This window comes from Ciconia boyciana, chromosome 6 (genome assembly GCF_034638445.1).
Source record: "Ciconia boyciana chromosome 6, ASM3463844v1, whole genome shotgun sequence".
In the NCBI taxonomy this organism is placed as follows: domain Eukaryota; kingdom Metazoa; phylum Chordata; class Aves; order Ciconiiformes; family Ciconiidae; genus Ciconia; species Ciconia boyciana.
The window spans coordinates 1,449,198-1,464,418 of record NC_132939.1 but is presented as its reverse complement, the minus strand read 5'-3'; the positions used below and the strand labels follow the sequence as shown (position 1 = coordinate 1,464,418).

General features: G+C 45.8%; 1 protein-coding gene across 6 annotated transcripts in view; it reads left to right on the top strand.

Moving 5' to 3' along the window:
• Positions 1-15,221, top strand: part of CEND1 (cell cycle exit and neuronal differentiation 1) — a 23,797-nt gene extending 8,576 nt beyond the window's left edge. For 3 of the 6 annotated variants that reach the window (XM_072865024.1, XM_072865021.1, XM_072865023.1), the window contains exon 2: positions 5,123-11,893. In XM_072865024.1, the coding sequence (XP_072721125.1) occupies positions 5,298-5,693 (396 nt within the window). In that variant the 5' untranslated portion in view covers positions 5,123-5,297 and the 3' untranslated portion in view covers positions 5,694-11,893. The other 3 variants (XR_012043047.1, XR_012043046.1, XM_072865025.1) reach the window with 3 other exon arrangements.

Here is a 15,221-nt window from a genome sequence, read left to right as displayed (position 1 = left end):
ATCTCCTTGCAGATGACCTCTGTCCTTAACTCTGTGGGAATTAAGCAGACTGCTACCATGCCTGGCTCAAGCAATGTGGAGTTGTGGGATGGTCTTTGCCATGGTTCAGCTGCTTCATCCTAAGGGGTTTGGGGGCTGACAGTGGAGATGAGGCTGGAAGAAGCATTAATGCTTGCCTAGTAAGAGGGACCCATTTAATTCTTTGCCCAAAAGCCAAGACAGGCCATGCTACTTAAGATAGGGCTTTGGTACTTGGAACTCTCCTCTTTGCCTTGAAAAGGCAAACCTTCATGCCTTTTTTCCACATGGGTAGGAATGACAAAGAAATGAAGGGGAGATTAGGGGGTAAGGAAGAAGACTTGAGGATATATGAGGTATTTTCTGCCATCTCTGGCTCTTTCTGCACAGCATTGGTACAGGTCAGGCATGGTCAGTAGCTATTTCTGAGACTGATGTTTTCCACTGGAGGACACTTGGAGTGTGTGGGTAGACCTTTGTTGCAAGTATAAGTTCAGATACATAGCCCCACTGTGTTGGCTGAATTCTTTCTTGCTGACAGTCTGTCAGTGTGACAGTTGAGGACCCAGTGGAAATGGTCTGCTTTTCATGAAGGAGGGAAAAACCCTATGAATGAGCCCTGTGCTCAGCACTGCTGTGACCCTACGCACATCTGTGGGGTGCAGCTTCCCACCGCACCCCAGACCCCACACCCTGTAGCAGCCACTCAGTCTTGCAAAGTTGCTGGCTTCTCCTTCCAACTAGAAACAGCGAGGGGAAGATTAGAGGGCTTGGCGATGGGGCTGGTCTCTGCAGAGGGAAGAGGACCTTCTAATGGTGATATGTTACAGTAAAGCTAGCAATGACTCATCTGCTCCATTTGGTGCAGGATTGATGCAGCTTTCATCTGCACACACAGGAGACAGATGAATAGATGTATTTGCTAATTTGCTAGGGGGGAGGCAGAAAAGGTGCCCTTCAGGGAGCCAAGGAAAGCTGTTCCTTATGTCGGCCCTCTTGCTTTGGCTGGGGCCAGCTTGTTGCACTGGTGAGTCTGACTGCACTGACCTTGAGAGCTGCAACAACCAGAACCATCCCAGGAGAGGCTGTGGTGTTTGTGTGCCGCTTCTTGCAGCAGCAGGAATTTGGACAGCTTTTTTTTTTCCTTTTTCTCCTTGATCACTGGTTTCATGATCTCTGCTCCCTCTTCCCAGCCTGGGAAAGAGCTGGTTAGCTGCTGGCAAGTGAAAACCTTCCTGAAAAGGCACAGATTGTTAAACAAAGAGATAGCATGGGGGGGGAAAGGGAGGGAATGAAGCCTCTTTCTCACAAAACCTTATTCCCAAGTGCTGCTGTCTGTGTGGGAGGCAGAGAGGGAGCTGGCAGGGGGGGAATGAGTAGACAGGCAGAGACAGCAACTGAGGAGGAGAGGGAAGGGAGGAATAAATAGATGTGACAGCTATAAAGAAGAAAGCAAAGGTGGAGAAACAGGCCATTAGAGAAAAACTGTGTGTGATGGAATGAGGGAAAAGGAGGAGACAAAGGCTGGGGAAAAAATCCTCACACCAGTATGCTCAGACTTAGTTTTTGAAAATGAGGAAAGCACCTTTCTTTTCAGTCTGTGGGATATGGCGGTGCTTAAAGACGAGCACATGTTCATGCCTTCAAAAGCACGGGACTGGAAAGGGGAAGGAGAGTGAAAGGAAAGAGGGAATGGTACCTGAGGTAGGGAGTCTGTTTGGGAGGTAGTTGATAACATACAGAGGGGGGTTAAGTTCTGTGATGGAAGAGGATGTGCTGCTGAGTGAGCACCCTGGGTCTGGAGGAGGACAGCATGGATGGCTGCAAGCCAGCACGATGCTAACCCAGCCAGTGGCTCTGGTAGCTGTGCTGCAGCCAATGGGGGCAGAAAGGATGCTTGAGCTTCTCAGATGCAGTGTTTGACAGCATCAGCTCAACCAAGCCAAAGGGTCTGGAGAGATGCTGGGCAATTCTGTGGCTAGTTCCCGTGATGGAAAACCACTGACAGAAAGCCCTTTCACGTGGGCACTTAGGAACTACTGATATTGCTTTTTGGTTTAGTTTGGTTTCTACATCTTTTAAAACCTTGTCTAATCTGCATGAGGGGCTTGCATTGCTTTTAGTGGAAACTCACTTAGAAATCAAGAAATTCTTTAATGAGCTGTTTGTAGCAGTGCAGGGCATGGCTGTGGGACAAGGCTCCATGGCACAGCATAGGGTCTGAGCAAAACCAGCTTTCCTGCTTCCAGGAATCTGGAATCCAAACCTGATCAATCAGGGGTGTGAATGAGAGAGGATATGGATAAACTGAGGTACCTGGGCTGTGGAGGGTCCCCATTTCTCAGCAAAGAGGCCAGTTTGCCCCCTCCGTGCATTACCCCTACCATCTCTGTAGGCTGCACATAGCTTTCCTAGGGAAAGCAGCAGAAGTTTAATGCTTGGCTCATATAGTATAACTGCACAAATACTAGAGAGTGTGTGAGCAGCCCAGCTAATTGATATCAAAGCAACTGAGCAGGTAATTTAATATTTATGACATGATGAATCTGACTCTCCCTGCTTTAACCTCTAAGCCTGCTTCAGTCTCGGGCCCCACTTACTATTTCTTTGTGTCATGGTTGTACCAGATGTAAAATGAGGATAAATTGCTCCCAAACCAGAAGAGCAGAGTCCTGTGAGCGACTGTGTGCAGCCTCAGCATGTAGGAATATAGCCCTGGATGTACATAGGGTTTCTACTGAGCAGAACAGTATCTTTGGAGGCAGTAGGAAGGAAAAGGTGAGGCAGGTGGTATCTACAGAAATATTGCAAAATGAGCAAGGAGGGGAAAATATTCTTGCACTTGGCCAGGACCAAAGATCTTAAGCTTGATGAGCATCTGGGATTGGGTTTGTGCGGTACAAGATGCCCAAGTGCATGATACATCTTCAGTGAAGCATGAGGGGAGAGTGGTGTTCTGGTTTTCCAAAATGGTTTAATATCACAAACTCAGAAATGTAAGTATTGCTCGGCTGCAGTCAGAGACTATGCTTTTTTACACTCAAAGTAGATCTGGCCCATGTAGAGCTGCTAGGGAAATTTGATTGCTGTTTTTCAAACAAGTGAAGAGCTGGTTTGATTTTTTTTTTTTTAATATTCCACGGGAACAGCTTGGAGTTAGACTGAATTGAAAATCTAAGGGAAGAGTAGCAACTATCCTGCTTAACACTGGCTATGAAACCCTGAGGGCAGATTATCTGCCTCTCACCTTTCAATGTTTTATTTCAAAACTGGCCAGCTTGGATCATCTAACGCCTTTTGGAGACTTCAGGCTCCATCTCAGCAAATACTATCCAGCTAAAATTCATCCTCTCTGAGAGGTGTGTAAGGTAGGTCCTATGAAAAGCCTTCTGGAAGTGCCTGTCCCATCTCCATGCTACAGGAAGAGCTGAGACTACTCTGCTAGGCTAACTGCCAACCTTTCAGACAGCCTTTTCAGTATACGGCATACTGGTATCATGGTCACCATGCCTGGTGCAGAATGAGAGTTGTGGACTTCCATGATTTCGGTGCTGCAGTTCCCTCAGTCAGCTCCAGTTGACTGGCATTGGAGAAGCTGGTGGCCATCAAACGATGGCTTACAAGGGAAAGCAGGAGAGGGGGGAGTTTCTGTCCTACACCAAGCTTGTTTTGGTCCAGAGCAAAGCTGGGCAACCTGGCGTTTCTGTGAGTAGATTCCCTCCAGGCCAGCATTTCTGCCTAGATGGAGATTAAAACACCACATTTTTTAGCCTGTTTCCCAGAACAGTCAGCAGCACAGACATTGCTGCAACCCTGGGACCTTCTTCCTGTCTGTCATTAAAGGAGTGCTCTGCACTCTAAGGAGCTTTGGAAGAAACATCTATCTGAGGTTTTTGAGGAGCCTCTTTATTTCTAAATCCAGACAGCTAATAAGCTCATATTTCACTTAGCAGGCAGAAAGCTCTCGGCAGGCTCCTGGCAGTGCTGAAGGTCAGCAGGGAGGTAATGAAGCAGGCGACTCAGATCTGACTGCTGCCTCCTGTTTACTCATTATTTTCCAAGCTCAAAGTTGACTTGGTGCTGCACTGTTGGAGGCCTGATGGCAAGCTGCCCAGCGGCCGTCTCCTCTCCTCCCATTGTGCAGAGGTGTAGCCATGGGAGCTCCATCTCCCAGCTCACCCTGCCTACACTGCTGCCTAGCGAGGCTTGCCTGCGTGATGTTTTTTGTTGTGTTTTTATAACCCTTTGAAGCCAACTTTGTCCATTTGCTGAATTATTTGGATGCAGCCATGCTATTCACTGCTTTCATCAGTTCCCTGGGGAAAATGGCTCCAGCTAATCACCTGCAGTACGTCTGACATCCTGCTCAGCTCTGTAGGCAAGCCCAGCTAACCACTGCAAGGAGGAGACAGGAGTGAGATCTCTCAGTGACTGTGAGATCCTGCTTTACAGTAAATTCATGCAGTTGCACTGGAGTCAATACACTGATTTGTACCAGCTGAGGATCTGGTGCTTGCCTTATTTTGCTGTAGCTCCACCAGAAATGCTGACAGCAATAATCCTTGTAGCTCTGATACCTATAACTGAGGAACTAACCCTGTTTTTTCTGCCGTACCCATCTGCATGGAGAGTATCACATAAGATCACATATTAACCACTTACTAAACTTAACTGCAAAAAGAAGGGTAGAGGGTGAGATAGAAGCAGGGAGGAGCTGTTGATCTGCTTTCCCATCAAACAAAATGTTCCCTCCTTACTCAGGAGGAAGGGAGCTGTGGTGAGCAAATGAAAAGTAAGATTTATTTGGCTGGACATGAGTATATCTTGTCACTGACAAATGGCATCACATACATGGCCAGGATGGACTTGCCTTGATTACACACGGAGCCTAGTTGTGGCAGCCATAGATGATAGTCAGTCCAACTTGTTTGTTATTGCAGGTACAGGCACTGTAGTAGATGCTTTGAATATAGCTCACAGTTATGAAAGAAAGCCAACAGTTTTCCAGTTTTGTCTTCTGTCCTCCTTCGTTGCCTCCAGGTAGAATGGCACTGGCTTTTTCCGTCCTTTCACTCACCTCTCATTGCTCTGCTTCCTCTTCCAGGTGCTGTATCATGTCCAGATAGGACACGGCCAGTGTGAGAATCATCCCAAGACAACCACTCCAAGGGGTTGAGCTCAGGTGGTTCCTCTGCTTTCTCCAGCAGCTGGGCAAAGGAGAAGAGCTGGGACTGCCCCGTGCGCGTGGCATCCAGTCACTACCCACAGCACTTGTAGGGATGGATTCCAAAGGCAATGTCCGAAGCGGAAACAAACCCGATGCCAAGGTCCCCAGCTCCGGAAAGCCAGAAAAGCCCAACCCTGGGCCTGCCACGAATGCAGACAAGAAGGAGATCCCCAAAGAGCAGCCTGCTCCTGCCACCTCTGCTACCAAGAAGGCGGGTGGCGATGCTGCTGTCGTGAACAACCACAGCAACCTGAAACCCAGCCCCGCCGCCACGGAGACACAAGAGGCCACCGGCCAGTCCCCTGACTCTGACCACAAGGGAAACGGCTCCGAGGAGTCACCAGGCAGCATCTTCGACAACATGAAGCCCTTGATCATCATCGGAGGAGTGGCGGTGGCTGCACTCGCTGTGATTGTGGGAGTGGCGTTCCTAGCCCGGAAAAAATGAAGACCGAGACAGGGTGGGGATGAGAAACCCAACCCAGCTGTACAGCTCCTTTTGAGACAAATGCATGCAGAAAAATTCTATACATATCTATATATATATATAAAGTGAGCTAGATAGGTCAACAACAAACACCAACTGCAACTCCAAGAGTCTTGTTCAAGACAACTGTGCCAGTTTGACCCAGTGTGGGTAACTCCATGCACTCAGTGTGTTCTTTCATGTAATATATCTTGGCTTATACCACTGTGTATAGATTACAGCTTCTCCTGATCGGTGTAAATGACGGTGTCCCCTCCCCTCCCCTGCTGTCCTCCCTGGGAGACACCCCCACCTCTCTTGCAGTTCCCTGTTTTCAAGTCCAAGCTGTTCTACATCCCATCCAGAGTCCCTGCTTTGTGTTTTGGTTTCTGTTTGGTTTAAGTTGGGTTGTGGTAAAGAAGATGTAAGGGGAGACGGAGCCTAGTGCTAAGACCCAGTTTGCCTGTCACTGTGTGTTGGGCTGGTATTTATCCAGCACCTCTGGGGCAGGGGAACCACTGGGCAAATGCAGGCAAAAGGAAGCTCCTTGACCCAAACAGCAAAGTGTGATCTCTAATAGGTGTCTGGTGTACCTGCTGCTCATCAACCTACTTCTAAAAACCCAACTCAAAAGTACCCCAGAGAAAACAGGCTGGCTGCGGCTGGAGGCTGAGGCTGCAGCATGGTAGAGCTGAGTATGCAACTTGGGACATCACACCAAGCTATTTCTCTGGCTGAGCTGCCAGCTGGGGAGTGAGCAGAGGGGCTGTGCTGTGACCGACAGCACAGTTAGCAGTGCATGGAGATACCTGGCAAAGTCCCATGCCGACCTCAGGCAGACAGTAACTGCCATCTGCTTGGTTTCTTGCAGGTTGGCAGGCAGCCTTCAGGATCCTTCAGGATCCCACAGCTCACCAAGGTTGTATGGGCAGCGTTTGGGGATAGAGAGACTTTGTTTTGGATCTAGTATTTCCTAAGGTTCGGCTGAGCTTTGCAGGATGCTGTGGCCTCAGCCCAAATTCCCTTGAAGTCAGCTGGACTCTTTCTGTTCATTTCTTTGGGCTTTGGATCAGGCCTTTTACCTGCTTTTTTTCCCACTGAAGGCTATGGTCTCTCAGTGCATGAGGAGGTAGAAAAAGTGGAGACATGAGCTGGTTTTAGGGGCAGAGAGGACCTCAGATCCCATGAGAGTAAGACTGACCTGCTTTATACCAGGGAAATCCTGTTCAAAGGCACTGGAAGTCTGTCTGTCCTGGGGGGATTTCTAACCTCCCTCCTGGGACAGTAGCAGGGATTTGTGACTCCTCCAAGCTTTGGAAATGGAAACAAATTCCCAGCCCTGGGGAACAGCCTGGTTTTATCGGTGAGAACCTCTGCTCTAAAGCCAGACCCTGTGAAGGGGAGAAGGAAGGCAGGTGATGAGAGAGGGTGTTTAGTGCATTGGCTGATGCCCTTCCCCTAACACCAAGAAGTGGGCAGATCTCCTTATTCTGAAAGTTTCATTAGACTACTCTTGGCTGCTGTGCTACTGCAAAAAAAGTGTTACAAAAAAGACCTTACATTTTGCTTTTAAATTAGGTCAGAGACTAGATGAGGTCAGAACTGCAGTTTCTGGAGCTTAGCAGCAGTTGCAGCCAATGGGCAGGGTTTTAGAGTGTGATTAGCAAGAGGTTGTGACAAAGTGGAGTGAGTTAAAGAGCCTAAGTCATAGGTCTTTAACTGAGCCTGGATGTAGAAATTCAGCGGGTATAGGGCTAGGGGGCCAGGGAATGGTGTACATTCCTCAGGTACTGCCTTTGCAGTATCTGCTTCTGGCAAGATTACTGGATAGGATGGTGGGTATGTGTAACCTGATCTGGCAATTCTCTTGGCTCATATCTGTCTTATTTACCTCCAAATTTGGTCTCCTGAATGCATATGGCTTCCCCAAACAAAAGGTCTTTTGATGCAGCCTGGCCATTCTTATGGTGAGATTTGTCATCCTCTTTTTCCCAGGCTCAAAATGTTCCCAAAGGTGCACAGCCTCTGGGAGTATCAGAGGCTGTCTTCTGATGAACAACAGGCTGCATGCAGCTGAAGTTTAATGTCTACCTCTACTTTTACCAGTACAAGAGACAGGGGGTGGGCATGTTGGGTTCACAGTGTTTTTTGGAAGGAGTGCTACAGCCCCAGGTGAAATCCTGGTAGCTTAAAGCACTCTTTGCCTGTATTGTGGATGTCTCCTAGTAGCAGTGTGTCACTCACAGCCTGGAGAATTTCTTGGGTTTGAAGCAGAAGGGTCCATGGCAGGGTGTTTCTATAACTCCACTTTTGTCTAGAGAAGTGATTTCCTCTCATCCTGTTTTGCAGATGTTCAGAGGTTATTTTTTAGGGGGGAAAGGGGAGGGCAAATGATAGCAAAGAAATAGGAAAGGTATTTGGAAAGTGGAGATGTGAGAGAATATAACTCAGAAGCAGTCCCAGCATGGCTCCCTTGCAGTGACTGCAGCAGGGCTTTGCAAGAGGACACGGTGAGGCTGCTGTATCTACACCAAGAGTCTGAGAGCGCTGCAGAGCCCCCAGACCCTGACAGTGCCCTGGGCACATCCTCTTGCCATACTGGGGAGAGACCCCATCGCATACCAGCTCCCCCTGCTCCTGCTTGCACTCTGAACTGTGCATTCTGGTTCCCCACAAGAGGAATTTGGGTGCACAAGCCAGAAGCAAATTGCAGTGCAGTCCTGCCAGGAACCTGATCTCCATGACTGGGAGGCCTGTGCCCGCTGGGTACAGAGTAACGTATCCAAACTACCAGGGTTTGGATAGGAGGATGGCTATTCCTGGGGCTCCCCTTTCCTCAGATCTCTGAAGCACAAAGCTCTTGGCTGTACGGAAATTTTGCTTACGTTGCTCATGAGGAAGGGAAATCGGCCCCCCTGCTCTGATTCACGTTTTGCCAAAGTAGGGTGGTGATTTTCAGATGGTGATTTCTGTTTGCAAGTGGGAGGCCTGTCTTCAAGAGATGCTTCTACCTGTCCTGTCTGTTCCCTCTCTCAGCCCTGGCATATGATTATTTTTTTTAGCAGTGTGTGACAACATTACAGATATAGCATCTATCTATTCTGCCCTGACCAGCATAGATAGATAGAGGGGGAGGAAAAAGAAACACCTGCTTTATTTGTCTCCTATTTTACTTTCTAGAGTGTTTTTATTTCCTTGATTTAACCTTTGGCAACAGAAGAGGGGAAAAACAGTTCTCAGCCAACATGGGCCTTAACCATTTCTGTCCACCTCCAAATCCCCCCTGCTCTTAGAGCATTCAGATGCAAGGCCAGTAATTTCATCCAGAAACACACCACAGAGATGGTGATGGAACTGCAGCTCATCATCCGGGTATGTAACCAGACGTGAACCTTCCCTAGGCAGTGAATGTGGTATGTCCTGTTCATAAGGGATTTTTCCACTTGCTGTGATCACTTAACATTGCTGTCTGCTGTCCAGACTCACTACCTGGAACCCACCTCTTTGGCAGATTGGTTTGGAAAACACCTGTGTTTGTGTCTGTGTATGTGTATATACACCACCCTGCCTTGAAGAATATTCTGTGTATGTATGTATACATACATATATGTTTATATTACTGCAGTCTGGGGGGAAAAAAACAAATCAACCTGGAGATGACCCTTCATTTGTTCCCCTGCATTCACACAAAGTGTCTGTGATGTCTTTTTTGTGCCACTCGCATCATGCCATGCAGCACCTGAATTCCTTTTCGGTCCTGGTTTCTTCTCAGTGCAAAGAATGTATGGCTAGTGAACTGCTGAATGTACGATGTGCCTGTTGTGCTAGAAGCTCAAAAATACTGTTCCCCTCCCTGGATAGTCGTGTGGGCTACTTGCTTTAACATACGGCACTTTTAGACTATACTGAACTATACTGGACTGTGTTGTAGTGCTTTTTGAAGTGTGGGTCTAGTGTTGATTTCAATCAGGTAGATCAAGCGTAGATGCCATACAAGCTCCTAAGCACGCAGCTGGGGCAATGCACTTCAGTCCTGACTTGCAAATGACATCCTTTTAGCAAACACCTCCTGTTCTGCCTTAATGTGCCAGGCTGTGCGGTGGTTTCATTTTGAGAAAAAAATGTCCAGCGAGAACTAGGCTGAGAAGAGCAAATTCATCTCTCTCAGAATCGAAGCGAGATTGAAACCAAATTTGTCGAAGCAGAAGGCTTAAATGACTGAACTCGCTGTGCTAAATAAATAGTTGTCTTTTTCTCGTACTGAGCACATGCCGTTATTTGCTTGATGTTATTCTTTGTGTGGTGCTTGTGATATGAAGTCCTTCTAGTGATATCTCCGTGGGGAGAATGAACTAACGCTTAAAACTAATCAGATTCTGTGCTTGGGATTTGAAGAGATCTAGATTGCTAGTTTACTCTTTTGATAAAGTCTATAAATTATAAATTTGCAAAACTGACTTCAGACATTGTAGCTTATCACTAAAAGTATAGATTCAATTACTACACCTGATCTCAATCTGTTTTTGAGGAGCCATAAGTTTTAGTTGAATATAAAGATGTCATTACGCTCTCTTGGACAAGTTAGTAGAAGGGTTTTGATGCTTCTAGCTATAAGAAAGATGAAATGGATTACACTTCTGCTGCTTTTTTCTACCGATCTAATACGCTATGGATAAGTCCCATTATTCCAAACAGTTCTGCAGTAGGAGGCAAACAAATCTGGAAGCCAAAGGATAACCTAGCAGCATTTTCAGGAGGGTAAGAATGCATTCTTGCAGGTGCTGTTCACCTTTTGGGCTCACACTTAACAAAGCACTGAACAGTCGCTTGCCCTGCAGCACTTCTTAGCTTTGTTAGGTTGAGTGATCAATTAAAAATGGGTTTATGTCTCTGTTGAATCACAGTTTAGGGGTTGATCCATAGGCTACTGAAAACAAGGGGAATTTTTCCATTGGCTTCACCATGCTCCAATCAGGCCTTTGAGATCTTATTGGCACCAGGGTTACGATTGCAGGTCACTGTAAAATGTAAAGTCATCTCGATGGCATGGTTTTTTTAAAACTGACAAAAACATTCCTTAGTCCTGCTGAGTGTAAGGAAAGTCTTTTCTGGTATTCACTGAGGCAGCCATGCTCACAACCATGTTTATACCTACATTAATATTTGTGTATTTGTGTAATATTACCTACATTAATATTTGTGTAAACAACAGCAGTGTAACTAAAAAAAAAAAACAACCCTAGAGTTTGTGAGAGGAGATGATTTCTGCCTTAAAAATTTCCCTTCCTTTCCTGGAAGTGCCACTGGGGTTTAGAAATTGTCATCCTTCTAACTATTCTTAGAATTGGTTGAAAATAAGTCCTGAAGATTTGAGAGAATTATTTTTCAAACAAACCAAAAGAATGCAATGAAAAAATGTATTTGAAAGGTACTGTTCTTGGAATTTCAATCAGCTCTACACAAAGCTTCAAGTCAGTGCTTCTGCGAGGGTACAAGAGAGTACAGAGCAGTGCAGAGAAAAAAAAAGTACATGCCATCATTATCTTAACAGTTTTGGTAAGGACATTAACTTTTATACCCTATGCACATCTATTTTTTTTCTCAGACAAAAGCAAAAATGACCAACTCTGCCATGAAAATTAACCTTCACTAACTGACTTTTCCAAATGGATTTTTGCTGGCTCTGTTCAGTGTTAAAGGGTTAGTGAAGCAAGAAAAAGACATGAAGTTTTCTACAACCAACTTTGTATGATTAAGGGAAATTGCAAGTTTACGATTTAGGCATTTTGAAAGGCTGCGTTCTCTTTCCACATGCTTTGCTATGAAAAGGACTGAAAATCCACTTGCACTTCAATCCTCTTAGTCTGTGACATCATGCTAGAGCAGGGATGCTGGTTCCCCTCCCAAGCCTTGTAGCATCTTACTGTGGTCTTATTCCCTTCACCACGGAGCCGGGAGAAATCTCCCAAGCCAGGAAGAGCCATCTTCCGTAGGGGTAGGCAACAGCATCACAATCTTTTTCATAAACTGACTGCAGTTCTGTTTTACAGGTTGGGTGCCTCCCTTCATGAAGAGAATTGGCTTTGATCTGGATAATAAAAATTCTGTATCTAAGTTAAATTCTCAGCGCAGGAGGCTGGCATCAGGATATTCCCTGTTATTTACACCAGAGGTATTTGGTCCTTTACTCTTTCAGGGAGAAATCCTCTGATGCTGAAGATCTGACCTGGGCTGCCTGCAAGTTTTAGGTCTTATGAGTGGCCCTCGATTGACAACTCCACTGCAGAAAGCGATGAAGCCTGTGCAGCAATCTTCTGGGTCAGGGGATGCGGTACTCAGGATTTATGCTCTGCGGGTTACGGAGAAGTCAGGAGAGAGCAACGTGAGCAGTGTCTGCCTAGTACTGTGGATTACATATTGCTGTTCTGTTTTTAGCCCATAATTTGTTCCTAAATGCTTGTCCTGCAGTGACTGTTTTTGGCCTATCGTTCTCTTTAAAACCTTTCCTGTCTTCATTCAATTGGAGATTAGTTCTCTCCTGAAGTTCATCTATTTGAACTATTACTTAATCATTAATGGGAAGTTATTTTTTTAAGTGGCATTAAGGGTAAAGAGCACAGAATAAGATGTCTTAGCTGTCTTGGTGAATACATGGCAAAAACGAGAGGGTGCTTCATCTAGGTTCATCAAACTGAAGGCAGCTATACAGAAAGTTGATCTCTTTGAGCTAGATTATCTTGACTTGAGCAGCCCAGATGCTGATGCAAGGTGCTACTGAGGGTACTGCAATTTAACTGAGATATTGGCTTGGCACATGCCCCATGTGCCATTCAGCTGGACTTGGCTGGATCTGTCTAACACTGTTTTTCTGTGTCTTTCATTGCATCTTGCTGCGGTTAGCTCAGATCACATTACCTTGATTGACTGGCCCTGGGGAATTTAATCTGTGGAGCAAAGGGGTTTTATGATGACTTTTTCCTCTTCTCTTTTAGATCATCAGTCCAGCTCTGTGACCTGCTTTCCTTTTTAGTGCCCAAATTCCTAGGCTGTCTGCTCATGCCAGAGCTTCAACTGCTACAAACTACATGGCTCCACTGGTTTCTGGAGATCTGATTCATTGCTTATTCTTTACTGCTTCTTTGGCTACTGCACTGTAGGAAAGGAAAATAAAGGAACCCTTCCTTTCCCTACTTTCTTCCCAGGCAACTCTGCAGATGCAGCCTCTCCACAGCTAGGCAGAAACCCTGCCCGAAGGCTGAGGCAGATTTTGGGTAGCCCCACCCAAAAGATACAGGCAATGTTCAGCCACCGAGCACCTAAGGGGAATGCAGAGACTGTGTGGCACGGCAGGGAATGTATGAAGTTTTCATCTGCCCTAATCGCTAAGGCTTGAGGGTCTGAGTCTGCAAGATGCCGAGTGTTCTTGTCTGCCACAGGAGCCCAGCAGATGAGAAAAACACAGCTGGAAGGTCCCTTTCTTGTCCTTGCTCTTCCATGTCACTAAGTCACTGCATGGCTGCAAGCTCTGCTCAGGATTGAAGCCTGCCTGCCAGTCAGGTGTGAGGTATTCTGTCTGCTCAAGAGATGCTGATACAGCATGAGCACAAGCTACACTTGGCTGAAGCTAGTGCTTCTGTAGTCCTCCTGTTATTGGGGCACCAAAAATACAGGCAGAGAAGAGAGGTACTCAAGAACTGGCTCTCAGCTGAAGTCAATGACGTGCATTTCTGCAGGCCTTGAAGAATTGGCTCCTGTGCAGGGGCATGCTGCAGCTCTCTTATCCTCCATTAGCTGCAGGATTGAGGACACAGAAGACTGCAAGGGTTTTTCCCTTTGAATGGGCTGCTCAGGTGTCACCATTTGGTAAAGTAATGCAAGACTGCTGGGCCTTGAAAGTTCACATCTCATTCTGCTAACCACGAAGCTGATACCCAAAGCCTGCAAGTTGTGTGACAGATCGTAGCCATTGGCTTTCCAAATGTGTGGCTTTGGCTCTACCCTGTGCTATAGTTCTGCTCGCTGCTTTGTAAAGTGTGTGCTCTGTTGGGATGCTCTGACATGCAGTACTTGGGAACTCATGCTCTCTGCTCTTTGATGCTATGCTCTTCAAATTAAATAGGTTTTTGGTGTTTTTCTGAAAAATATAACTTGAGTTAAATAGGATTTGGACCAACATGGACATACTCTTGCTCCTGTTTGTTTCAGTTGCTCCCAGCTTGAAATTCACAGACCGTTCCATTCTTTTTTAATTTCTTATAAGGCAAAGCCCCAGTGCAGCATACCAAGAATAAAGTTACAGGTTCTTTCTGTCTGCGCATGGTGCTACAGTACTAAAACTCCCAGCAGGAAGAGAGGAATCTTTAATGATCTTTGCAACAGTAAAGACCTGCATTGTATCCCTGGTTTTGCCACAGCAGCTTCAAGCAGTCAAGTTTCTGGGGCAATTTGATAAGAACAAGGGTGCCATACAATTTTGTCATGTTAAAAACAAACCAACAAGCGAATAATTTGGCTTTACTAAGTTTTGAGCAGCCCTTCTTAAACCTGGTGCCTTTTCCTGAGTCACTGGTTAGGACCCTTTCAATCAAAATCTTTAAAAGGTGCAATCTCAACTCCCCAGTGAAAACCAACTCTCTTCTAGTGGTAGGTGCAGGTTGTTTACAAACTTGTGGAGAAACTAAAATTGTAGAAAGGGAACTCGAAGGTCAGATTACAGGGGATTTTTTTTTTTCTTTTGGTTTGCTTGGATTCTGTTACTTTTCCAGGGACTGATCCAAAGCCCTCAGAAGTCAGATAGAAAGTTCAAACACTGGTAGTGTGGAAATGCCTGCTGCTACCTTGGAAGCCACAGGCATCTTTCCACTGACATCGGTGGGTTTTGAGTCAGCCCCTGAACGTGTTTTCCAAATGACAGTAATTTTCAGAGTGACACCTTGATTTCTTCCCTGTACAAACAGACCTGCTTGTCACTTACACATATTTACCTGTGTTCAACATACAGGTTTGGGTTTTTTTTGCTTTTAGAAACAATATGCTGCTAGACACATTTCCTGGAGGGAAATGGACACCTACCTACACACAAAGCTATACAGCTAATTTATACCTTGTTGAATTTATAATCTTGTCTATGCTTCTATGGACACTTTGTATGGGCTGCAGCTCAAATCCTAAAATAGTCAAGAATTTTTCCTTTCCCATATAGTATTCTATTTACTTTGACTTAAAAAAAAAAAGCGTATAAATGCAATAATGCAGGTAGACTAGAAATACTAGATTGAAAATTAAAGTAGTTTAGCTTGTCCCATTGTGACTGACAGTGTTGTACGACACCCAACGCTGTACCCTAACATTTTCCAGGCTTTCTACGTAGCTGAATCTAGTATTAGCTTTGAAAACCCATTGTATGAGTGGTGGGTGGATGGGTTGGAAACGTGTGCTCTCTACACACTGTATGTTACTCACATCAGAAGCTGTATGGCCACTCCATATGCTGTGAAACTGTAAATGATT